The sequence below is a fragment of the Lolium rigidum genome, chromosome 7, assembly GCF_022539505.1.
Source record: "Lolium rigidum isolate FL_2022 chromosome 7, APGP_CSIRO_Lrig_0.1, whole genome shotgun sequence".
Taxonomy (NCBI): domain Eukaryota; kingdom Viridiplantae; phylum Streptophyta; class Magnoliopsida; order Poales; family Poaceae; genus Lolium; species Lolium rigidum.
Window position 1 is genome coordinate 194,338,596 of NC_061514.1, and position 25,623 is coordinate 194,364,218.

The window sequence follows — 25,623 nt, forward strand, 5'->3', positions numbered from 1 at the left end:
TGCCCTTTGAGGCAAATGACAAAGTAAAGTGGGGCATTTTATCAAATAGCCCAAACCTGGTCTCGTCCGGCTCGTCCAAGCCGCGCCAACTTCCCCCACACGCCGCTCGTCCGTTCCGCCGCCGCCCTCCTCCGTTCCGCCGGGCTCCCACCCGTGACTCCGGGTGGCCACGCGCGCCGGGAGCTCCCGCCTTCCGCTTTCGCGGGTCGGCGGTGGGATTATGCGCCACCTGCTCCTGCCCCGCCGCCTCGCCGCCATGGCCCCCTTCGCCGGCTCCGCCGCGACCAAAGCCCTCCTCCTAAACCCCTCCGGGCTCGCCGTCCGCGGCCGGCTTCCCTCCCCGCCCGCCCGCCTCCCTGCCCCTGGCGCCCGCGTCTTCCGCGGGGCCTCGCTCCGCTGCTACGCCGCGGTGGCCGAGCAGCACCGCATCAAGGTCCAGAACCCCATCGTCGAGATGGACGGTGCGTGCCTCGTCGTCACACCTCCTCCCCCCTTCCCTATCAATCTCGAGTATATATAATAAACGTGCCAACTCCTTCTCATCAGGTGACGAGATGACGCGGGTAATATGGAAGATGATAAAGGATAAGGTAAGGAATTCCGCTTTCATCCTGTTCCCCTTTCCGATCGCTGCCTGTGTGGTAGTTAGCACGAGTTTGATTTGTTCCGTGATGCTGGCCGTGAATGGGGCTGCGTGCAGCTTATCTTCCCGTACCTGGAGCTGGATGTAAAGTACTTTGACCTCGGGGTGCTCAACCGGGATGCCACCGATGATAAGGTCACCGTCGAGAGTGCCGAGGCTACGTTGGAGTAAGTAAAGCAGATTGGTCCTCCTTCCCTGTTTGTGGTCTCAGTTATGACAGATTTGATTCAGTGGGAGTAAGTGAAGTGGATTGGTCGTCTTTCCCTGTTTGTGGTCTCAGTTATGACATATATGATCCAATTCCTCATCTATGTGACCTGGTTAGTTGGAGTAGCATTTGGATGAAGCTATGAGAGATGCATCTGGCATTCATATGCTAGATTTCAGAGACGTCGCTTAGTAGCTGCAATTATTGATGATGAATATTGCGGTATTTGTGTGGAAATGAAGTGATCACTTCTGGTAGCTGAATATCTAACTTGATTGCATCAATTTTGTATTCCATGTTGCTGCGCCAAACTCTTTTTTTTTTGTTTTTTTTGTATTGTATTGTATTGAGCTATCAGGCGCAATACCTGATGGATTTTAGCTTGCCCATTTCCCACGGGATTGTCTCACTCAAGTTTGTTTTCCTAAACTTTCACTCGAAGTTGAACAAGGGGCTGGAAGAGACGGAGTTATTGGATATCTTCTGCTTTCCATGTGCGCAATATGCTTAGTTAAACCCCCAAAATTGAACCTGAGCTAAGTGTTCATACTTCAGCCAGTAAAGCGTCTCTCCTTACAACGTGTTCATCTAACATGCACTTATTCTGTTTGCTCCTATTTATGGATATATTATTTAGTTGGAAGCAACTTATTTGGTATAAGTACAACAGAAAAAGACTTCCCACAACTCGTAAATATTCCCCTAACTAGTTGATTGAACACTTCAGCGCAGCAACTGCAAGCCGAACCTTTACTTTAGTTGAGAAGGACTATCTCTTCATACGTAAGCCATATGCATGTAGAGATTGTTTGCAGGCGCATAATATTGTGCATGATAATAATATCAGTGTGAAGTGCTCTCAGTTTGACTCTTCACAGCAAGGTGTCGAATATTTTGTTCTCCATTCCTGCTAGTTCGCTTGTGACCCAGTTTCATATCCAACAATTTTTTTAGAGAGTCTGCAAATGGTCGTTTGTGCATCCTTCCATTAAGCGGATAAGCAGCATATATTCTAATACGTAGTATATCCATTTCCTGATAGGTTTCTATGAAGTATCTGCGGAATTAGATCTTTAGTACTATGCACTTTACCAAATGGTGGGCCCTCTTTGATATTTTATCTTCGCCCATGAAACTTTGTTGCTTCTTATCTTGGTATGCTTCAATATGCTATGCTAGAAATCATACGATGTAGTCCCTCCAGTCCATAATAAGTATCGGGGTTTTAGTTCAAATTTTATTCAGTTATGGATCGGAGGGAGTATAAGTTTCTGCATCGTCATTGTGGTGAAGTAGGAAAAATGCACATATCTCTGCTTTATACACATTTCTTGTCTAACTGGGGTTACAAAAGACAAAACTAAAACTGTTCATCTTCTACTGTGGCCCTTGTTCGAAGTTTGGCTTTAGAGTTTTATATTCTACGTATTTGAAAAGTATGATTTTACATCAATTTTCTTATCTTTGCTGATCTCTTCTCTGTGTACTAAACAGGTATAATGTTGCTGTTAAGTGTGCTACAATTACTCCTGGTAGAGTCCTTTAAACTTTGATGTCCAATATTTAATTCTTATTGTTTGGCGTTGAAATGCATGCATGACTCAGTTTTGTACATTTATTTTGTAAAATTTTCTTTTAAATGGATGCGTGCTTTTGGCACATGCATATCTGTAACTTGCATGTATTGCTCAGCTTGCTTACATGGGCTTAAAATATATATAAGAATGTTGATCACATAATATGCACACTATTTTCCATGGTCATTACTAGCCAGAGTTTTGTAGAGCCACAATCAGATTTGTACCCTAGAGGCGACTATCTATTGACATAAATTGCAAGAGGAATAACATAATTATGTCCGTGTGTAAATACTATTTTTGATTATCCTAGCTGTTAATGAAGATGTTATGGTTTTTTTTTATTTAGTTTGCACAATTTCTCATGGTTCCATCATTTTTTCTTGTGTTGTTGAAATGCTGATTACCCCTTATGGGATTTTCTTCAGATACCCATTCACTAAGTTTCCATATATCATCATGTGCGAGTATACAACTAATTGTTTATCTATTTCAAGGTGCAATTGAAGCCTTTAGTGAAACATACCCTCTTATGCCTTTTGTTTTGGATTGTTTGCCAGTTATGTTCTGTGTTACTAACTTAATACTGTGTTTACTAAATTTAAGTTCATAGGTAACAATATTTGTTTGATGTTATTTAACTTTGATGATGAAGTTCAATATGTTGCACCAATAGTTCGATTGAGTGCATTTGAACAGTTTATGAGTACTTGGGCAAGTTCATTTTGCTGTATTAATATGTCTTCTTTCTATGTTCATATCCAGATGAAACAAGAGTCAAAGAGTTCAAGCTCAAGTCCATGTGGAGGAGCCCAAATGGCACCATCAGGAACATTCTAAATGGTTTGTTATTCAGCTATTTGAGATGCCTTTGATCTTTCACATATTACTGGTTGAAATCAGCTGAAACTAACAATGTACGGGTGTTAGGTTGTAAGTATATTGTAATAGTGTATTTGTAAATTTTGGTCAGTTTCTTAGCATTTTTGCCATATTACAAGTGACTATTTGAACTGATTGTTTCCGTGTATATCACACCATCACCCTAAACTTGGAATGGCACAGAATATTTATGTAGGTTATCACAGATAACAATAACAATAATATGAAAATTATTAGTGAGCATGCTTCCAAGAGCATACATAATAGTCTGGATCATGACCATTAACTCTGCATTTCATATTTTCGTGACACAGGAACTGTTTTCCGGGAGCCCATCTTGTGTAAAAACATTCCACGGATACTTACTGGTAAGGGTGGAAACGTAAAATTATGGTTATGAGAACAAGTAAGAAAGTTACCACATTAAAGGAAGGAACTTGGTTTTGAAGGTTGGAAGAAGCCCATCTGCATAGGAAGACATGCATTTGGAGATCAGTATCGAGCCACTGACACAATTATTAATGGTCCAGGAAAGCTTAAGATGGTTTTTGGTGAGCTCCATTGGCAGTTATTTACTTCTTCATTTACCATTTATTTTAGTTCCACAGCTTCTATTGAACTTCTATTCATCTATTCCTGTCTTGGAACTGAAATCAGTCCCTGATGGAGCTGAGCCGGTGGAGCTAGATGTACATGATTTTAAAGGTCCTGGAGTTGCGTTAGCAATGTACAATGTGGACGAGGTATGATAGCAAACTAATATAGTCAATTACCTTCTTCTCTTGAGTGCTATGCTAATTTCTGCTCTATTCTTTTAGTCTATTAGGGCATTTGCTGAGTCATCAATGGCAATGGCTCTGTCCAAGAAATGGCCTCTTTATCTGAGTACCAAGAATACAATACTCAAAAAATACGACGGCAGGTATATGGAATGACCTTATTTACTATATATATTTTTATTTTGTTGCAGTCATTAAGCAATCTTTTGTTGCAAGGACTGCCAACCGGTCTCTACGACTGCTTGTAAATGTTTACGTGGTTTTAGGCTGCACTGTAAAATGTGAATGTCCAACATGTTCCTTAACTAGCATTAGTTGTCCACTAGCCAAGGGCCTTCGTTGTTGTGCTCTGTTGAGGCCTTATTGGTAGGCGAAGTGATTATTCTAATAAAACCTGAAGAAATAAACTACTCTCTTTACTGTACACTTCTGACTGATGCATAGTTATCCTTAAGATTTCCCATTGGATGCGCACACTTGTTTATATATAGAGTACACGTGATTTATCATTGTTGCTCTGAATCTCTGATGACCTTAAGTAAATTTTTGCAGCTAATCATATTGTCATACATCAGTCCTAACTTGACATGTGCAAAATTTTAATGTCCATAGATTCAAGGACATTTTTCAGGAGGTATATGAAGAGAATTGGAAAGACAAGTTTGAGGAAAGCTCAATATGGTGTGTGCTAATTTATACCAGAATTAGACCACTGGGATTCTACTTAAACTAAAAATGATCTTTTCATGATTCATGTAGGTATGAGCACCGTTTGATTGATGACATGGTCGCGTATGCTGTGAAAAGCGAAGGAGGATATGTCTGGGCATGCAAAAACTACGATGGCGATGTTCAGAGTGACTTCCTTGCCCAAGGTCTGCATATGTTCTATTTCTGATGTTGCAACATACTGCAACTATGTACCTAATAAACATACTGCAATTATGGAGTTATAGATTTTGTGAAACCACATGGTTGTGCTATCCACTATGCATGCTTAATAGTAATGCTATTTGTGTTTTATACTCAATCTATTGTTCTTGATGGGTTCTTGTTTCAGGTTTTGGTTCTCTGGGTTTGATGTCATCTGTTCTGGTAATTCATGGTCCTTTTGCTTTTCTGTAGAGTTATTGTATTTGACCACTAATTAAACATGCTCTCTTCCTCAGTTATCTTCTGATGGGAAGACATTAGAGGCAGAAGCTGCACATGGGACTGTCACTAGACATTTCAGGCTACATGAGAAGGGACAGGAGACGAGTACCAACAGCATAGCTTCTATATTTGCTTGGACTCGTGGGCTAGAACATAGGTAATGATGATAGTGCAGATGATAAATTTTACACATGAATTTAGAACATCTATAATAATGTTATACAATCAGTTCAAACGTTACATTTTTCTCACATGCTTATATATTGACTACCTTTTCCGTTCAGAGCAAAGCTGGATAAGAATGACAGGCTGCTGGAGTTCACACAGAAGCTTGAATCTGCATGTGTTGAAACTGTGGAATCTGGGAAAATGACAAAGGATCTTGCACTTCTTAGCCATGGCCCCAAGTAAGCTGATTTATGTATATGTATTTGGTTCTTGTGCTAGTTCAAATACTATGGTATCCTTTATTGCCGAACGCGCGGACCTGTCTGCACAGTAGTAGTATGATTGTTAGCAGATATTATCCCACAATGATGATAATAAAACAAAACAGCTAAAAAGATTGTAGCATTTGTATTGATAATAATTATAGACTAAGGTAAGTAGCGAATTATTCGCTGTTGCAGTGGACCAAATATTCTTGTTATTACCAGAATTTCCACTGCTTATTTTTTATGATTAACCAAAATCTTCTGGGTAATAGCACTTCCTCTAACTCATGGGAGTGCGGGAGGAAGTACAATGCTTATTCAGTTATTCCCAATTCTGAATTTGCAAGAAACAGCAGTTCATCGATAAGTAATAGTGTCCCCCTCAAGTTCTGGTTTTTCTTCATGAATATTAATATAGGTTATGTTTTGCACTCTCCCACTTGTTTCATTGTTTGCAAGGGTTAATTTGTTATATGCTACCACTACAGAAACTGACTTACAGAAAATGGCACTCCAACTTTCGGATCCTTTGAAAAATACCATTATCACTGACTAAGCACAAGTACCGGTCAATATCCCTCTCATATTTATGCTTTCATTTCCATAGAGACAAACTTCCCCTGCCTCCCATCCATCACAAATCCCCTAGCTCACTGAAATCCCTAACAAAAAATCCCCACATCTGCATGCCTCCGGCTCATGCTACTGCTCTGCTACTGCTGCCAGCCAGCTTCATCTCTCGTCATACATAAATGCTTAATAAAAAAAGATGAAATAACAAAGGCCAGAAGTGCGAAAATAACATTAATTGTGAATCCATGCCTTACAATTTTCAAAAGGACTGTAAATCAAATAGGCGGTATAGAAAGTTAGAAATTTCTTAAAGCAACGTTCTTGGAAAACTTCCTAGAGCCAATTTCTTACATTACTCTTCAAGGAAATCACACTATTTATCATGTACACCCTCCGTGTGCAATTATATGAAGTTCTGGCATTTTCCATAATATAGACACGATAGCACAGCCCACACGCCAGGCACAAAATTGTGAACGTTTCTAGTGGAACTTCATAATGGGCCCGTTCATGGTTTGTATTGACTGATGGGGTAAGCCACACCTGTAAATTCAGTTGAATCCTAAAACCTGGGTTTCTAAAATCATGATACGCAAGAAGTGTAGTTTGATGGAACTACTTAAAACCATTGTTCTTTTGTAGTTCATCTAGAAGTGTAGTTTTTAGAAAGGGTGCTAGCTCGGTTGGCAAAAAATGCAGTGTAGTTATATGAAATTTACGGATAAGAATGAACAAGGGAGTATAATACCACCTTGTCTTGCGTGGTATGTGTATGTCAATCACTCTTATCTGTTTAACATGTGCTTGCCCTGTCTTTAGTTTAAGAATCACTTTTTTTTTGCGACAGCATGTCAGATGTCTTGCTTCCAGTGTTTGTTGCTTCCGATGTGCTGTTCTGTTTCTTACCTGGTGCTTACATTAGCATGACATTGTTTCCTCCTCATTGTTGTTGCTAGGGTAACAAGGGAGTATTACCTGAGCACCGAGGAATTCATTGATGCTGTGGCTCAGAGGCTGCAAGAGAAGATCCAGATACCGGCTGCGTTGTAGTCCACCATTTCCAGATGCTATTTATCGCTGGAAGCCTGGTACGGGTTGGGTGGGATCAGCTTCGCTCTGGCGGTGCTCATGCGGCGCACATTTTGATTGGGAGGATGAGACAGAGGACCCCATCCAGTTGGGTTTTTGTCTGGAAGTAATTTTGCTAAGGCATGCCATTTTGTCGTGTTAATAATAACCTTCTATATGGGACATCCTCTTGAGCGTATATTGGGTAAATAATGGTCCATATGCCAGTGAATTATTCAGTACATCAGATTAGCCTCTCTTATTCATTCTTCTTTTGCTCAATTCTATCTAGTGCTTTTCGTCCAATCGTGGCTCTGTACTTTTGATTGAAATGGTGTATGAAGAGCTCCGTCAGTGTTATGGAACGTAATTTTGCCCTTGGAAGTTTGATACGAGTATTTTCTCCTTTGTAAAGAAGGCAGTGAAATGTCTTTAGGCGGTGTACATTGTTCAAAGGACGCTGCTAGTTCTCTGTTACGGTTTTATATGTGCAGTATATGTGTAACTGGGAATTCTGTTGTGCAATTGTACACGAATCACGACGCAAAATCTAACAGCCATAGAGTTTACCTAGAACTAATTTTTATTACCAGTCGACCTAGAACTGACAAAATTGAATTGTTTGCAGTATTGTGAAATTGGCCCCGTGTCCATGAAATAAAGGTCATGGATCGTGGTTGTGAATACACGATGCTCGCAGTCGTCACCGATGACGTGGTCTCCAGCAGAACGTAAAAGCATTCCTTCCCAGATGCAGCAGAACGTGCCGGCGAGGTCAGTTTTGACATGACCGAAGTGTTTTCCCTTTCTTGTTCTACACGAACTTTTTGAATTTCTTGCTCATGGTTTCCATTTCCTCTTGTTTTCTGGCTTCTCGCTCTCGGCGACTCGGCCCTTGAGGCCGGCCGGCTGCGTCGAAAAAGAAACGAAAAAAGTGTCCATCTATAGCAATCTGATGGGTCAACAACCGATGGAATCCTGACTGCGTATTTAGCAGCCTCCCCGACTTTGTCCAGCGGCTTCAGGCCGTCTCCACGCAAACCTGGCCCAAATATGTGCTAGGTTTGCGTCTCCGCGGACGCTCGGCGGTCGCACGGAGCGTCCGCTCGCGTCCCCACGAGCCCTCATGGCAGCGATCTAGGTTCGATCGGCTTCGAATTCACAACGCACGTCGGTGTGACAACCGCGGCGACTAACCGCCGCAATGGAGCGCCGAACCGCCGCGGAAGAGCAACCGCCGGCCTCTTCGTTTTACGCGCCGCCGTTAATCCGCGCACATTATAACCCCCGCGTCTACGGTAATTTAAGTTCAACCGCCTCCTTCTTCTTCTTCTTCTCCAACACCGGCACGTCATGAGCGACTACACGCTGCCGTCCGACTCGGAGAGCGAGGGCAAGTCGCCCGGATTCCTGCATTGGTGGGAATCGCCGGCGACGCCAAGCGATCCGGGCTCCACGCCCAGCCTACCCTACCTCCACACCGAGTGAGGACGAGGAGGAGGGAGGTGGCAATGGCGAGCGAAGGCCGGGAGGAGGACGGAGGCGGCGCCGCGGCGACACCGACGACGAGGAGGAGGGCCAGGAGGAGGAGGAGAACTCCGACAGCAAGTTCGCCCGATTGGAGGCGCAGGAGGCGGCGGACGACAAGGCGGCGGCAAGGAAGAAGTCCATGGCGCTGGCGCGGGCGGCGCGTCGTCGTCCGTTCACCGACGACGACGATGAATACGCTATTTCTTCCAGTTTCAAGTCCTCGACGGGCGCGCCGTCCTCCAGTTCCGACGACGAGGTGACAAGCAAGAGGCGGAGGAGTTTCCACGACGACGACGACGCAGGGCCTTCGAACAAAAGGCCAAAAAATAGTTTTAGTTTATATGTTTTTAAATTTCTTCTTATTTGTATGTTAAATATGTTTGAATCTAGTCGATTGACGTATCCGGTTAATTGTTTAGGCTATAATCTATTCGATTGGACCAACATGACATCATGAGTACATCTTTTTCGCGTTTAAAACTTGATCATTCAACTAAATTGAAAAGAAGTAGCACAAAAAAAAGTTGCATGTCCAAAATGCGTCGGATCGCTGGAGGTAGCCCCCGACGCAAACGAGCATTTCGCCCCTCACGGTCATTTTGGCGTCCGCGAGGCGACACAAACGGACGCTCGCGTTCACTTTTGAGCGTCCGAAATGCGTCGCGCGCGCCGGTGGAGATGCCCTCAGGGTTGAGACTTCAGGGCATCTCCAACGGGGCGACCCATCCCGCGCCCGCGCGTCCGGATGGGTCCAGCCGGACAAAAACCCGGCCCAACGCGGGGACGCACCGCAAAAGCGGACGGCCGCGGCGTCCGGAACGACGCAAACCCGGCCCAAATCTGGGCTAGGTTTGCGTGGCCGCGGATGGCACGCGCCGTCCGCTCGCGTCCGCGTGCTGGTCGCCTCGTCTCCCTTGGGCCCACCTGTCGGTGACCGGGGAGTCTATTAAATGGGGATTGGAGGGGATCCGGCCCTCCACTCCAGCTCCCACTCCACTCCCCGAGCAAAAACCGCCGCCATGGCCCCGAAGCGACGGCTCGCTCCCGGAGCGAACGACGACGAGGCCGGCAGCGATCGGCGTCGGCCGCCGGCGCTGCGACCATCGTGCGGAAACCGAGGCGGCCTCCACATCGGAGAGGCCGCCCGCCGCGGCGCGGCATTGCCGCAACCGCCGCCGCCGCTGCTCGAGCCCAAGCCCGAGTCCTCGGAGGAGGACCCGGACCTCCGCGCCGCCCTCATCGTCTCGGCGGCGGAGGAGGAGGCGAAATGGCCGCAACTCCATGCGGCCATTCGCACCTCCGAAATGGAGGAGGCGGCGCGGCGGGAGGTGGAGGACGCGGAGGGCCGGGAGCTCTACGCCCGAGCCCTCCAGGCGCGACGGGAGGAGGAGGAGGAGACGGCGCGGCGAGGGAGGCCGGGCGCCGCGCCGCCGAGCAGCAGCGCCGCCGGGAGGAGAGGTGCCGCCGCCGGAGGAGTCGGCGCCGGGAGGCCGGCGGCGCCGCCGGGCAGAGAGGCGAGCAGCGCCTCCAGGCGGCGCGGGTGGCTCCCGACCCCCACTCGCCGTGGGAGGAGGCCTCGTGGTCTCCTCGGCCGGAGTCCCCGGCGCGGTCGAGCCACAACGGTGCCTCGCCGCCCGGGACCTCGACGACGCCGCCGACGACGCCCACAGGGGCTAGGCGGCGCACCGGCGGCCACCGCGCCGCCGACCAAACCCTAGAGGGTTTTTTATTTTCTGTTTATATTTTAGTTTAAATTTAAAAGCCCATATAGGGGCTTCTTTTGTTAGTTTTATTTGCCCAAAATAGGGCTATGTACTAAATTTGCCCAAAATAGGGCATATGTTTAATCAAATATCGTTTAAATTTGCCCTTTTAAATTTGTTTTCGTGTTTCTCCAATTTGCGATGCGTCCGCGCGTTGGGCGCAGCGCGCGACCCAAACGGACACGCGGACGCGGGCCGCTGTCCGCGTGTCCGGGCGGCGACCTAAACGGCCCAAAACGGACGGCCCAGCGGTTCTCGGGTATACACGCGGCATACGTGAGCCGTGACTCGCGTCTAGTCTAGGTCGGGAGAAGTGCCACGCGGTTCTCGGGTATACACGCGGTCCTCGCCTCACCGATTAGGCATTTACGCCCCCCGGCCCGCCCCCGCCCCACCAGGACGGAACCCCGCCGCCTGTCCCGTCGCTCGCCTCCGGCTGTATAAATACAGGGCGCCCCTGGCCGTGATGGGCATCGCTTCCTCCTCCGCCTCCTCCAACCCAGAATCATTAGCTATGGCGCTCGCCAAGGCCAAGGAAATCGCCGCCTCCGCTCCCGTCGTCGTCTTCAGGTGCGTCTGCCTCCCTCCCTCTCGTTCCCTTCTCAATTGCTCGCTCATGCCCTGCTCAACAAACGCTGATCAACTTTCCGGTTGGTTTGTAATCGAACTGAAAAAGGGGGAGGGGACAGGGGACGTGGATGAGGAAGAACAGATAGATCCCAATACTATCCGTAGTACTCATCTTTTCCCCATCCCTGCCTACAAGTCGAGCATATTCGCTGTTTCGTTGTCCTGTTCCTTTCCCCCTATACAATACGTATTCCTTCTTTGTGGAGGAAGGAATCTAATGAGAATATTAAATTACCAGTCCTGAATTTGTACCTATGCTATTATTGGCTTGTTTCGAACTCTGGATGGTTTATGGCTCAAAAATCGTCGAAACACCTGCAAGGACTGGAAGATCGGTACTAGTATGGGATGCTTTACCTGGATCCAGTAGTAGGTCGCTATTTGCGCTCTAAATGTTTGGTGGCGCTGCTATTTGTTCCTGTCCTGATGCTGAGCTTCACAACTTGCTGCAATGACGGAATTACTAGTTTTTTTTTTTGTTCATGCCAGCTGCTCCATGTTTGATGTAAAGCTACTAGTATTTGCAGGTTGCAACGCATGTTTGATGTCTTCATTGATGATGACGCCCCTTGTTAACGCTAACTCTGATTTTCTGGGCTGTCTGCGTGCAGCAAGTCTTACTGCCCTTTCTGCACACGGGTGAAGCAGCTCTTCACAAAGCTAGGAGCAAGCTTCAAGGCCATTGAGTTGGATGTAGAAGGTGAGTCAACACTTGATTCTTCTTGTTTCTGCTTCTGCGCATCGTGCAATTCACTTGGAGCACAGAGCTGGCTGCCTGCCTATCTTTCGATGTTCATTGCATTATTTTGATGAGATAGACTACATACATTGATTTTCTTGGTTAGGAAGAAAATATTCAACTTGAGAGCTTTGACCTGCGAAACAAGTTAAGTAATAATTTTGGCATCATCTTAAACCTCTTGGTAGGTTTGATTGTCTGGTTATGCACTATAGAAGCAATCTAGGTGAGGCAGCAACCAGTTCTGAAACATTATTGTAATCAAAGTGCCACCATCAAAACCTCAATTCTTTTTACTGTTTTGTTAAGGATTTCTCAAAAAGTAGAAACCATCCTGTTAATAATCGTTTACATGATGTTACTAAAGCATGTTCTTCAGTTCAAAACATGGTGCTCCAAAATTCAAGTGTTTCTTTTTGGTCAGAGGACATCTAAGTTGTGTTTGGACTCTCGTGATAAACACCTATCATGTTCGAAGTTGCAGTGGAATCATGTGTTTTACTCTGCGGGCAATGATTATATTTTTAGCAATTCTTATCAACCTCTTTAGAGATAAGGCACAACTCTTGTTGAACTTATCCATCGTCTTTTATGAAGGTGATGGAGCTGATATGCAATCTGCTCTTGCTCAATGGACTGGACAGAGGACTGTCCCAAATGTGTTCATCAATGGGAAACACATCGGTGGTTGCGATGGTGAGTCATTTCGCCTTCGCTACAATTACTAGTAGTACTTGACGCTGACATTTTAATACTGAATAACTGGCCACCTAGTGTCAAACTCTGGTATACAAGCCAAGGTGATTGCTTGCTTGCTCATAATTGGATTTTACCTGAGCATGTCAATTTTCTTGTTTTGGGGCAGATACTCTTGCACTGGAGAAGTCAGGGAAGCTGGTGCCTTTGCTGAGGGAGGCTGGAGCGATCTCCGGTTCTGCTTCCAAGGATACCATGACTGCTTAGCTTGGCATGCGAGTTGCATTTGTCCAACATGTTACTATGCTACATTGTTTTGCGTGTTATTATGAAATAAATGTAAGCTCCAGACTGTTGTCTATTGTGTCCAAATAGCTGCCAAATCTCTGTAAAACTCGCTAGAAATAAAATTTGAAATTCTCTCGGTGTTAATATACTTGTACCGTCGTCCTTCTGAATATGTGCATGATCACATCATATCGTATTGAAAATGTGCATAATTACATAGTGTTGTTTCTCCTGTTGGAAGGGAACAATACCAGGGTAAGACTGGATTCAGCTTCAGTCCTATGTCGTGCAGGACATTCAAAATGAAGCCAAACATTTTAAGAAGCAAAGATGCAGTATCAAATCTGTTTGATTCTGCGAAACAGTTAGTAAGGAAGCACACTACTGCTGGTCACCAACCATTTTTATGTACAGTTTGTACACCACCAGCTCTTCATCTTCGCCCACGCGCGGCTCGGCCAGCACTGGCAGCTCGCCGGACGGGAAGTCCCGCCCGAACCCGTACTCCTCCATCCACCACTCCGTCCGCGACACCCGCCTCGCCGTCTCGTCGTCCTCCCTGTACAAGAACACGCGGCGGTAGCCCACGTCCCCGCCCTTGCCGTTCACGGCGCGGCCCTCGCGCATCGGCACGTACGCCCCTGGCCCTGCCTTCCGTGGTCGCGCGTCTTCGTTGGCGTCGCGCGTGGGCTGCTGGACGGCGAAGAACCACTCGCACCGGTCGTTGGCCGCCGGGAACGTGGCCGTGAGCACCGCCGGGTGCGCGGCGAAGACGTCGGAGACTGCGTACATCCGGCACCGCCGCGGGTCACCCAGGTTGACGGCGTCCAGGTAGAGACGGACGAGCAGCTGCGGCTTATTCGCGTCCGCGTCAGGAGGAAGACTTGCGCTGCCGGCACCGAGCCTCTGCTGGATGGTCCCGCCGCGCGTCGGGTAGAGCTTGCAGATGACCATGTCGAAGGCGGCGGCGGCGGTTATGGCGGAGGAGCGGCAGTCGCCGTACTCGTCCATCCGCCACTGGGTCTCCTTGGTCGAGGCGGAGCCGACGTCGGCCTCGTCCTCGTAGTAGCGGAAGGCGTGGCAGTAGGCGGTGCCGCCGAGCAGCCTGGCCTCGCTGCCGAGGCGGTACGCGCCGGGCCCGGCCCTGCGGCGGCCGCCCTGGCACTGCGCCCGGCACACGAAGAAGAACCACTCGGGGCGGCCGTTGGCCGCCGGGTACACGGCGGCGAGGAAGCCCGGGTGCGCGCCGTAGACGTCGGCGTCGTGGATCTGCCGGGGCAGGCCGTCGCAGCGCAGCGATCGGCGCAGGGGCAGGTACCGCCGGACGATGTCGTCGGGGGTGGGGTCGAAGGCTCCGTCGTCGTCAGATGTTGGTGCGGACGATGGAGACCTGATGGACGGTGGTGGCCTGGGAGGCTTGCCTTTGGATTTGGGCGCGGTGGCGGTGGCGGCGACCGGGGGCAGCACGACCCAGCCGTCGTCGATCTCCTCCGGATCGGGGAGGGCGGAGGCCATGGCCGGCGGCGACGGGTTCTTGGCCGGCGAGGGTTTAAGGGCGGGCCAGTACATGTTTGTGTGCAGCACGCTACCTGCTGCGATGGATGGATCGCCCAGGGGTGCACGCCTTGTTTGTTTGTTGTAGAAGTCAGTCAACAGGAGGCGCGGTTCGGGTCCCCGAGGCAGCAACTTCAACTCGACCTTGAGAGGTACGGAATCCGAAGCGTAACACGACACGGGTGGGGCGCGAAGTCAACCCTGCTTTCTACCGGAAAATCTCGTTTTCTTCGAAGAGGATTCTAAAGCGGAGGTAGTTTTTGTCTTGTAATGGGCCGGCTATAGTTGGGCTTGAGATTGGGCCAGTAACCTTTTATTGGAAGGCCGTCGGCACATGGACGCAGCACCGCAGCAGGCCTTCCATTTTGTGGTTTATCTAAAAATAAAACCAACTTGTTTTTGATTGCAGCAGAGGGCCTTTCAGGCCTTTTAAAACAGAGTCGTCAGTCATCACATCTCCAGGTAATTAAGGTGGCACCAACTGCTCCGGCATTAAACCACCTTCTTTTCGCTGATGGGAGCCTGTTGTTCGTCAAAGCAAGTGAAGAGGGAGCGAGACAAACTATTGCTTCACTGGATAAGTATTGAATGCTTTAGATCAAAGAGTAAATTTGTACAAATCTTCGATCTTTTTGTTCAAAATATTATGCAAGTAACATACGAGTCATTTAATGAGAAATATTTTGGCATGCCGTGATGTTTGGTCGATCTTTGAATGGGGCCTTCAAGTATTTGAGGGACAGGGTTTGGAAACAAGTACATGGATGGATCGAGATGATCTTGTTGGCAGGTGATACGTCCCAAACGTATCTATAATTTCTTATGTTCCATGCTACTTTTATGATGATACTCACATGTTTTATGCACATTATATGTCATTATTATGAGTTTTCTGGAACTAACCTATTGACGAGATGCCGAAGGACCAGTTGCTGTTTTCTGCTGTTTTTGGTTCCAGAAATCCTAGTAAGGAAATATTCTCGGAATCGGACGAAATCAATGCCCAGCATCCTATTTTTCCACGAAGCTTCCAGAACACCCGAGAGCCACCGGAGGGGAGCCCCGGTGGGCCCGGATGATAGGGCGGCGCGGCCGAGCTAGGGCCCGCGCCCCCTATTGTGTGGCGCCCCGTCGGCCCTCCGACTCCGCCTCTTCGCCTATTTAAAGGTCCCCGACCTAAAACTTCGATACGGAAAAGCCACGGTACGAGAAACCTTCCGGAGCTGCCGCCATCGCGAAGCCAAGATCCGGGGACAGGAGTCTCTGTTCCGGCACGCCGCCGGGACGGGGAAGTGCCCCCGGAAGGCTCCTCCATCGACACCACCGCCATCTTCATCAACCCTGCTGTCTCCCATGAGGAGGGAGTAGTTCTCCATCGAGGCTCGGGGCTGTACCGGTAGCTATGTGGTTAATCTCTCTCCTATGTACTTCAATACAATGATCTCATGAGCCGCCTTACATGATTGAGATTCATATGAGTTTTGTATCACTATTAGTCTATGTGCTACTCTTGTGATGTTATTAAAGTAGTCTATTCCTCCTTCATGGTGTAATCGTGACAGTGTGTGCATCGTGTAGTACTTGGCGTAGGCTATGATCATAATCTCTTGTAGGTTATGGAGTTAATTATTACTATGATAGTATTGATGTGATTTATTCCCCCTTCGTAGTGTGATGGTGACGAGTGTGCATGCTATGTTAGTACTCGGTTTAAATTGCAAAGATCTATTATGCTCTAAAGGTTACTTAAATATGAATGTCGAATGTTGTGGAGCTTGTTAACTCCGGCATTGAGGTGCTCTTGTAGCCCTACACAACGAATGGTGTTCATTATCAAACAAGAGTATATGTAGCATAAAGGAAGAGAACTTATTTATTTATGTGATCAATGTTGAGAGTGTCCACTAGTGAAAGTATGATCCCTAGGCCTTGTTTCCAAATACCGCAATCATCGCTTGTTTACTTGTTTCTATCGCATCTTTACTTCCTCGCAATATTACTACCGTCAACTGCACGCCAACAAGCACTTTTCTGGCGCCGTTACTACTGCTCATATTCATTCATACCACTTGTATTTCACTATCTCTTCGCCGAACTAGTGCACCTATACATCTGACAAGTGTATTAGGTGTGTTGGGGACACAAGAGACTCCCGTAGACATCAAGCACTTTTCTGGCGCCGTTGCCGGGGAGGAAAGGTAAAAGGCACTCATACTCCGGTCCCAGGTAAAGTACTTTTCTGGCGCCGTTGTGTATGTGCTCGAAGCTATTTCCTTTAGATCCTGCAATTGCATCTTTTTGTTTCTTGTTTTACACTAGTAAGGCATAATGGAAAACATCTGTGAGCTTTTTGTACTATTTCCTGAGTCAAGACATGAATGGTTTAATGCGAAAATTTAAAAACCTATGGAACCTTATTTGCATGCTAGTAGTAATATTAGTATGAACGCTTTGAACACCATTATTGATAATGATATAGAAAATTCTAAGCTTGGGGAGGTCGGTTTTGATGAAAATGATCTCTTTAGCCCTCCGGGTATTGAGGAGAAAGTTTATGTTGATTATGATATGCCTCCCATATATGATGATTATAATGATAGTGGTCTTTTGTTGCCACCTACTATGGAGGATAAAGCTTGTTATGATTATACTATGCCTCCTATATTTGATAATGAGAATAATAATGATAGCTACTTTGTTGAATTTTCTCCCACTATTACTAATAAAATTGATTATGCTTATGTGGAGAGTAATGATACTTTTATGCATGTGAATAAGAATGCTTTATGTGATAGTTACATTGTTGAGTTTGCTCATGATGCCACTGAAAGTTATTATGAGAGAGTAAAATATGGTTGTAGAAGTTTTCATGTTACTAAAACACCTCTCTATATGCTGAAATTTTTGAAGTTACACTTGTTTTATCTTTCTATGCTTGTTGCATCATGCTTCATGAATTTATTTATTTACAAGACTCCTATGCATAGGAAGCATGTTAGGATTAAATTTGTTTTGCATTTGCTTCTTGATGCTCTCTTTTGCTTCAACTTTTATTTCTTGCGAGTGCATCATTAAAATTGCTGAGCCCATCTTAATGGCTATAAAGAAAGAACTTCTTGGGAGATAACCCATGTCTTTATTTTACTACAACACTTTTATTTTATATTTGTATCTTGGAAGTTGTTACTACTTTAGCAACCTCTCCTTATCTTTATTTTATTGCATTTTTGTGCCAAGTAAAGTCTTTGATAGTAAAGTCAATACTAGATTTGGATTACTGTACAGAAACAGATTTCTTGCTGTCACGAATTTCGATCCGCCTCTCTGTAGGTAGCTCAGAAAAATCTGCCAATTTACGTGCGTGATCCTCAGATACGTACGCAACTTTCATTCAATTTGGGCATTTTCATTTGAGCAAGTATGGTGCCTCAATAAAATTCGTCTTTACGGACTGTTCTGTTTTGACAGATTCTGCCTTTTATTTCGCATTGCCTCTTTTGCTATGTTGGATGGATTTCTTTGTTCCATTACCTTCCATTAGCTTTGAGCAATGTCCAGAAGTGTTAAGAATGATTGTGTCACCTCTGAACATGTGAATTTTTGATTATGCACTAACCCTCTAATGAGTTTGTTTTGAGTTTGGTGTGGAGGAAGTTTTCAAGGGTCAAGAGAGGAGGATGATACAATATGATCAAGAAGAGTGAAAAGTCTAAGCTTGGGGATGCCCCCGTGGTTCATCCCTGCATATTTCAAGAAGACTCAAGCATCTAAGCTTGGAGATGCCCAAGGCATCCCCTTCTTCATCGACAACTTATCAGGTCATTTCTCTTGAAACTATATTTTATTCAGTCACATCTTATGTGCTTTACTTGGAGCGTCTGTATATTTTTGTTTTCGTTTTTGTTTGAATAAAATATGATCCATCATGCTTGTGTGGGAGAGAGACACGCTCCGCTGTTGCATATGAACACATGTGTTCTTAGTTCTATCTTTTAATGTTCATGGCGAAGGGTGAAACTGCTTCGTTAATTGTTATATGGTTGGAAACAGAAAATGCTGCATGTGATAATTGGTATAATGTCTTGAATAATTGATACTTGGCAATTGTTGTGCTCATATAGATCATGTTTAAGCTCTTGCATCATGTACTTTGTACCCATTAATGAAGAACTACATAGAGCTTGTTAAAATTTGGTTTGCATGATTAGTTTCTCTAAGTCTAGATATTTTCTGGTTAAGGTGTTTGAACAACAAGGAAGACGATGTAAAGTCTTATAATGCTTACAATATGTTCATATGTGAGTCTTGCTGCACCGTTTTACACTTGAGTTTGCTTGAAACAACCTTGCTAGCCTAGCCTTGTATTGAGAGGAATTCTTCTCGTGCATCCAAATCCTTGAGCCAAATACTATGCCATTTGTGTCCACCATACCTACCTACTACATGGTATTTCTCTGCCATTCCAAGCAAATACTTCATGTGCTACCTTTAAACAATTCAAAAGCTATTATCTCTTATTTGTGTCAATGTTTTATAGCTCATGAGGAAGTATGTGGTGTTTTATCTTTCGATCTTGTCATTTACTTTTGACAGACTTTCACAATGGACTAGTGGATCATCCGCTTATCCAATAATTTTGCAAAAAGAGCTGGCAATGGGGTGCCCAGCCCCAATTAATTAACTTGCATTAATAATTCTCTTCACATGTTTTGCTCTGATTCATCAGTAAGCAACTTAATTTTGCAAATAGACACTCCTTCATGGTATGTGATTGTTGGAAGGCACCCGAAGATTCGGTTAGCCATGGCTTGCGTAAGCAAAAGGTTGGGAGGAGTGTCATCCATAAATAAAGAAAAACTAAACTAAAGTACATGTGTAAACAAAACAGAAGAGGGATGATCTACCTTCCTGGTAGAGATAACGTCCTTCATGGGAGCCGCTTGATGTCTACGGGAGCTTCTATTCTTATAGACAATGTTGGGCCTCCAAGAGCAGAGGTTTGTAGAACGGCAGCAGCTTTCCCTTAAGTGGATCACCCAAGGTTTATCGAACTCAGGGAGGAAGAGGTCAAAGATATCCCTCTCATGCAACCCTGCAACCACAAAGCAAGAAGTCTCTTGTGTCCCCAACACACCTAATAGGTGCACTAGTTTGGCGAAGAGATAGTGAAATACAGGTGGTATAAATAAGCAGTAGCAACGCAGCAGTAGTAACGCAGTAAAACAGTAAACAAGCAGCGATAGCAGTATTTAGGAACAAGGCCTAGGGATCATACTTTCACTAGTGGACACTCTCAACATTGATCGTATAATAAATAACTCTTTCTCATATGTGCTACATACACTCTTTTGTTGGATGATGAACACATTGCGTAGGATTACACGAACCCTCAATGCCGGAGTTAACAAGCTCCACAATTCAATGTTCATATTTAAATAACCTTAGAGCATAATAGATTATTGCAAAATAAACCAAGAACTAACATAGTGCACACACTGTCCACATTACACTATGAAGGAGGAATAGATCACATCAATACTATCATAATGATAATTAACTCCACAATCTACAAGAGATCATGATCATAGCCTACGACAAGAACCACACGGTGCACACACTAGTCACCTTTACACCATGCAGGAGGAATAGACTACTTTAATAATATCACATGAGTAGCACACAACTAGTAGCGATACAAAGCTCATCATATGGATCTCAATCATGTAAAGCAGCTCATGAGATCATTATATTGAAGTACATAGGAGAGAGATTAACCACATAGCTACCGGTACAGCCCCGAGCATCGATGGAGAACTACTCCCTCCTCATGGGAGACAGCAGCGTTGATGAAGATGGCGGTGGTGTCGATGGAGAAGCCTTCCGGGGGCACTTCCCCGTCCCGGCGGCGTGCCGGATTAGAAACTCCTGTCCCCCAGATCTTGGCTTCGCGATGGCGGCGGCTCTGGAAGGTTTCTCGTACCGTGGTTTTTCCGTATCGAGGTTTTAGGTCTGGGACCTTTATATAGGCGAAGAGGCGGAGTCGGAGGGTCAACGGGGCGACGACACCATAAGGCGGCGCGGCCAGGGCCTGGGCCGCGCCGGCCTATCATCTGGGGCCTGTGTGGCCTCCCTCTGGTGACTCTCGGGTGGTCTGGATGCTTCCGGGCAAAATAGGAACCTTGGCGTTGATTTCGTCCAATTCCGAGAATATTTCGTTACTAGGATTTCTGAAACCAAAAACAGCAGAAAACGAGAACCGGCACTTCGGCATCTTGTTAATAGGTTAGTTCCGGAAAATGCATAAATATGACATAAAATGTGCATATAACATGTAGATATCATCAATAATGTGGCATGGAACATAAGAAATTATCGATACGTCGGAGACGTATCGGCATCCCCAAGCTTAGTTTTCGCTCGTCCCGAGCAGGTAAACGATAACAAAGATAATTTCCGGAGTGACATGCCATCATAAACTTGATCATATTGTAAACATATGTAATGAATGCAGCGATCAAAACAATGGTAATGACATGAGTAAACAACTGAATCATAAAACAATGACTTTTCATGAATAGCACTTTCAAGACGAGCATCAATAAGTCTTGCATAAGAGTTAACTCATAAAGCAATAATTTAAAGTAAAGACATTGAAGCAACACAATGGAAGATTAAGTTTCAGCGGTTGCTTTCAACTTGTAACATGTATATCTCATGGATAATTGTCAACATAGAGAAATATAACAAGTGCAATATGCAAGTATGTAGGAATCAATGCACAGTTCACACAAGTGTTTGCTTCTTGAGGTGGAGAGAGATAGGTGAACTGACTCAACATAAAAGTAAAAGAAAGGTCCTTCAAAGAGGAAAGCATCGATTGCTATATTTGTGCTAGAGCTTTTATTTTGAAAACATGAAACAATTTTGTCAAAGGTAGTAATAAAGCATATGAGTTATGTAAATTATATCTTACAAGTTGCAAGCCTCATGCATAGTATACTAATAGTGCCCGCACCTTGTCCTAATTAGCTTGGACTACCGGATCATCGCAATACACATGTTTTAACCAAGTGTCACAATGGGGTACCTCCATGCCGCCTGTACAAAGGTCTAAGGAGAAAGCTCGCATTTTGGATTTCTCGCTTTTGATTATTCTCAACTTAGACATCCATACCGGGACAACATGGACAACAGATAATGGACTCCTCTTTAATGCATAAGCATGTGGCAACAATTATTATTCTCATATGAGATTGAGGATATATGTCCAAAACTGAAACTTCCACCATGAATCATGGCTTTAGTTAGCGGCCCAATGTTCTTCTCTAACAATATGCATGCTCCAACCATTAAGGTGGTAGATCTCTCTTACTTCAGACAAGACGGACATGCATAGCAACTCACATGATATTCAACAAAGAGTTGATGGCGTCCCCAGGAGCATGGTTATCGCACAACAAGCAACTTAATAAGAGATAAAGTGCATAAGTACATATTCAATACCACAATAGTTTTTAAGGCTATTTTGTCCCATGAGCTATATATTGCAAAGGCGAATGATGAAAATTTTAAAGGTAGCACTCAAGCAATTTACTTTGGAATGGCGGAGAAATACCATGTAATAGGTAGGTATGGTGGACACAAATGGCATAGTAGTTGGCTCAAGGATTTTGGATGCATGAGAAGTATTCCCTCTCGATACAAGGTTTAGGCTAGCAAGGTTTATTTGAAACAAACACAAGGATAAACCGGTGCAGCAAAACTCACATAAAAGACATATTGTAAACATTATAAGACTCTACACCATCTTCCTTGTTGTTCAAAACTCAATACTAGAAATTATCTAGACTTTAGAGAGACCAAATATGCAAACCAAATTTTAGCAAGTTCTAGGTGTTTCTTCATTAATAGGTGCAAAGTATATGATGCAAGAGCTTAAACATAAGCACAACAATTGCCAAGTATCACATTATCCAAGACATTTTACCAATTACTACATGTAGCATTTTCCGTTTCCAACCATATAAAAATGAACGAAGCAGTTTTAACCTTCGCCATGAACATTAAAAGCTAAGAACACATGTGTTCATACGAACCAGCGGAGCGTGTCTCTCTCCCACACAAGCATTTATTCAAACAAAAACAAAAACAAAAGCACACATACGCTCCAAGTAAAGTACATAAGATGTGGCCGAATAAAAATATAGTTTCAAGAGAAGAAACCTGATAATTTGTCGATGAAGAAGGGGATGCCTTGGGCATCCCCAAGCTTAGATGCTTGAGTCTTCTTGAAATATGCAGGGGTGAACCACCGGGGCATCCCCAAGCTTAGACTTTTCACTCTTCTTGATCATAGTATATCATCCTCCTCTCTTGACCCTTGAAAACTTCCTCCACACCAAACTCGAAACAAACTCATTGGAGGGTTAGTGCATAATCAAAAACTCACATGTTCAGAGGTGACACAATCATTCTTAACACTTCTGGATATTGCTCAAAGCTACTGGAAGGTAATGGAACAAAGAAATCCACCCAACACACCGAAAGAAGCAATGCGAAATAAAAGGCAGAATCTGTCAAAACAGAACAGTCCGTAAAGACGAATTTTAAAAGGGCACCAGACTTGCTCAGATGAAAATGCCCAAATTGAATGAAAGTTGCGTACATATCTGAGGATCACTCACGTAAATTGGCATAATTTTCTGAGTTACCTACAGAGAATTAGGCCCAGATTCGTGACAGCAAAGAAATCTGTTTCTAGCGCAGTAATCCAAATCTAGTATTCACTTTACTATCAAAGACTTTACTTGGCACAACAAAACACAAAACTAAGATAAGGAGAGGTTGCTACAGTAGTAAACAACTTCTAAGACACAAATATAAAACAAAGTACTGTAGCAAAATAACACATGGGTTATCTCCCAAGAAGTTCTTTCTTTATAGCCATTAAGATGGGCTCAGCAGTTTTAATGATGCACTCGCAAGAAATAGTAGTTGAAGCAAAAGAGAGAATCAAGAGGCAAATTCAAAACAAATTTAAGTCTAACATGCTTCCTATGCATAGGAATCTTGTAAATAAACAAGTTCATGAAGAGGAAAGTAACAAGCATAGGAAGATAAAACAAGTGTAGCTTCAAAAATTTCAGCACATAGAGAGACATTTTAGTAACATGAAAATTTCTACAACCATATTTTCCTCTCTCATAATAACTTTCAGTAGCATCATGAGCAAACTCAACAATATAACTATCACATAAAGCATTCTTATCATGAGTCTCATGCATAAAATTATTAATCTCCACATAAACATAGTCAATTTTATTGGTAATAGTGGGAGCAAATTCAACAAAGTAGCTATCATTATTATTCTCATCAAGTGTAGGAGGCATAGTATAATCACAACAAAATTTACTCTCCATAGTAGGTGGCACCAAAAGACCACTATCATTATAATCATCATAAATAGGAGGCAAAGTATCATCAAAGAAAATTTTCTCCTCAATGCTTGGGGTACTAAAAAGATCATGAAAACCAGCTTCCCCAAGCTTAGAACTTTCTATATCATTATCAACAATGGTGTTCAAAGCGTTCATACTAATATTACTACCAGCATGCAAATAAGATTTCATAGGTTTTTTTAATTTTCGCATCAAACAATCCATGTTTTAAATCAGGAAATAGAATAAGAAGCTCATTGTTGTCCATTATGCCTAACTAGTGTAAACAAGAAACAAAAAGATGCAATTGCAGGATCTAAAGGAAATAGCTTCGAGTACTTACAACGGCGAAAATAGCTTAGTAGCCGAGATCCGGAGTGTGAGTACCTTTTACCTTTCCTCCCCGGCAACGGCGCAAGAAAATAGCTTGCTGTCCACAACTGGCGCGTGGTTGACGAGGGAGGAAATCCCTGTGTAGAAGCTTTTCATTCCCCGGCAACGGCGCCAGAAAATAGCTTGATGTCTACGGGAGCTTCTATTCTTGTAGACAGTGTTGGGCCTCCAAGAGCAGAGGTTTGTAGAACAGCAGCAGTTTTCCCTTAAGTGGATCACCCAAGATTTATCGAACTCAGGGAGGAAGAGGTCAAAGATATCCCTCTCATGCAACCCTGCAACCACAAAGCAAGAAGTCTCTTGTGTCCCCAACACACCTAATAGGTGCACTAGTTCGGCGAAGAGATAGTGAAATACAGGTGGTATAAATAAGCAGTAGCAACGCAGCAGTAGTAACGTAGTAAAACAGTAAACAAGCAGCGATAGCAGTATTTAGGAACAAGGCCTAGGGATCATACTTTCACTAGTGGACACTCTCAACATTGATCGCATAATAAATAACTCTTTCTCATATGTGCTACATACACTCTTTTGTTGGATGATGAACACATTGCGTAGGATTACACGAACCCCCAATACCGGAGTTAACAAGCTCCACAATTCAACGTTCATATTTAAATAACCTTAGAGCATAATAGATTATTGCAAAATAAACCAAGAACTAACATAGTGCACACACTGTCCACATTACACTATGAAGGAGGAATAGATCACATCAATACTATCATAATGATAATTAACTCCACAATCTACAAGAGATCATGATCATAGCCTATGACAAGAACCACACGGTGCACACACTAGTCACCTTTACACCATGCAGGAGGAATAGACTACTTTAATAATATCACATGAGTAGCACACAACTAGTAGCGATACAAAGCTCATCATATGGATCTCAATCATGTAAAGCAGCTCATGAGATCATTGTATTGAAGTACATAGGAGAGAGATTAACCACATAGCTACCGGTACAGCCCCGAGCCTCGATGGAGAACTACTCCCTCCTCATGGGAGACAGCAGCGTTGATGAAGATGGCGGTGGTGTCGATGGAGAAGCCTTCCGGGGGCACTTCCCCGTCCCGGCGGCGTGCCGGAACAGAGACTCCTGTTCCCCAGATCTTGGCTTCGCGATGGCGGCGGCTCTGAAAGGTTTCTCGTACCGTGGTTTTTCCGTATCGAAGTTTTAGGTCTGGGACCTTTATATAGGCGAAGAGGCGGAGTCGGAGGGTCAACGGGGCGACGACACCATAAGGCAGCGCGGCCAGGGCCTG

At 44.7% G+C, this 25,623-nt stretch overlaps 3 protein-coding genes across 3 annotated transcripts; 2 read left to right on the forward strand and 1 right to left on the reverse strand.

Annotated features, from left to right (window-relative positions):
- The first annotated feature begins 205 nt into the window (after window positions 1-205).
- LOC124674481 (isocitrate dehydrogenase [NADP]-like) lies at window positions 206-7,620 on the forward strand. Its single transcript, XM_047210521.1, has 15 exons — window positions 206-461; window positions 547-590; window positions 701-810; window positions 2,346-2,383; window positions 3,194-3,271; window positions 3,625-3,678; window positions 3,760-3,861; window positions 3,968-4,053; window positions 4,129-4,232; window positions 4,702-4,770; window positions 4,849-4,964; window positions 5,150-5,184; window positions 5,259-5,401; window positions 5,529-5,651; window positions 7,208-7,620. The coding sequence occupies exons 1-15, from the start codon at window positions 221-223 to the stop codon at window positions 7,299-7,301; spliced, it is 1,437 nt and encodes a 478-aa protein (XP_047066477.1). The 5' UTR covers window positions 206-220; the 3' UTR covers window positions 7,302-7,620.
- Window positions 7,621-11,028: 3,408 nt separating this feature from the next.
- On the forward strand, window positions 11,029-13,105 carry LOC124675692 (glutaredoxin-C6-like). The gene is made up of 4 exons (XM_047211768.1): window positions 11,029-11,182; window positions 11,854-11,942; window positions 12,579-12,677; window positions 12,847-13,105. Exons 1-4 carry the CDS (start codon window positions 11,079-11,081, stop codon window positions 12,942-12,944), a joined length of 390 nt encoding a protein of 129 aa, XP_047067724.1. The 5' UTR covers window positions 11,029-11,078; the 3' UTR covers window positions 12,945-13,105.
- A 153-nt stretch (window positions 13,106-13,258) lies between these two features.
- On the reverse strand, window positions 13,259-14,534 carry LOC124676598. Its single transcript, XM_047212633.1, has one exon. The coding sequence runs from the start codon at window positions 14,532-14,534 to the stop codon at window positions 13,347-13,349; it is 1,188 nt and encodes a 395-aa protein (XP_047068589.1). The 3' UTR covers window positions 13,259-13,346.
- Between the last annotated feature and the right edge of the window lie 11,089 nt (window positions 14,535-25,623).

What these genes read in the sequence shown, in the direction of transcription:
- LOC124676598 (XM_047212633.1), bottom strand. Translation starts at nt 14,534, where the DNA reads ATGTACTGGCCCGCCCTTAAACCCTCGCCGGCCAAGAACCCGTCGCCG.
- LOC124674481 (XM_047210521.1), top strand. Translation starts at nt 221, where the DNA reads ATGCGCCACCTGCTCCTGCCCCGCCGCCTCGCCGCCATGGCCCCCTTC. An exon ending in GTGTGCTACAATTACTCCTG is followed by an intron (nt 2,384 to 3,193) that starts GTAGAGTCCTTT and finishes GTTCATATCCAG; the next exon opens with ATGAAACAAGAGTCAAAGAG. An exon ending in ACTCGTGGGCTAGAACATAG is followed by an intron (nt 5,402 to 5,528) that starts GTAATGATGATA and finishes TTTTCCGTTCAG; the next exon opens with AGCAAAGCTGGATAAGAATG.
- LOC124675692 (XM_047211768.1), top strand. Translation starts at nt 11,079, where the DNA reads ATGGGCATCGCTTCCTCCTCCGCCTCCTCCAACCCAGAATCATTAGCT. An exon ending in GCTCCCGTCGTCGTCTTCAG is followed by an intron (nt 11,183 to 11,853) that starts GTGCGTCTGCCT and finishes GTCTGCGTGCAG; the next exon opens with CAAGTCTTACTGCCCTTTCT. An exon ending in ACACATCGGTGGTTGCGATG is followed by an intron (nt 12,678 to 12,846) that starts GTGAGTCATTTC and finishes GTTTTGGGGCAG; the next exon opens with ATACTCTTGCACTGGAGAAG.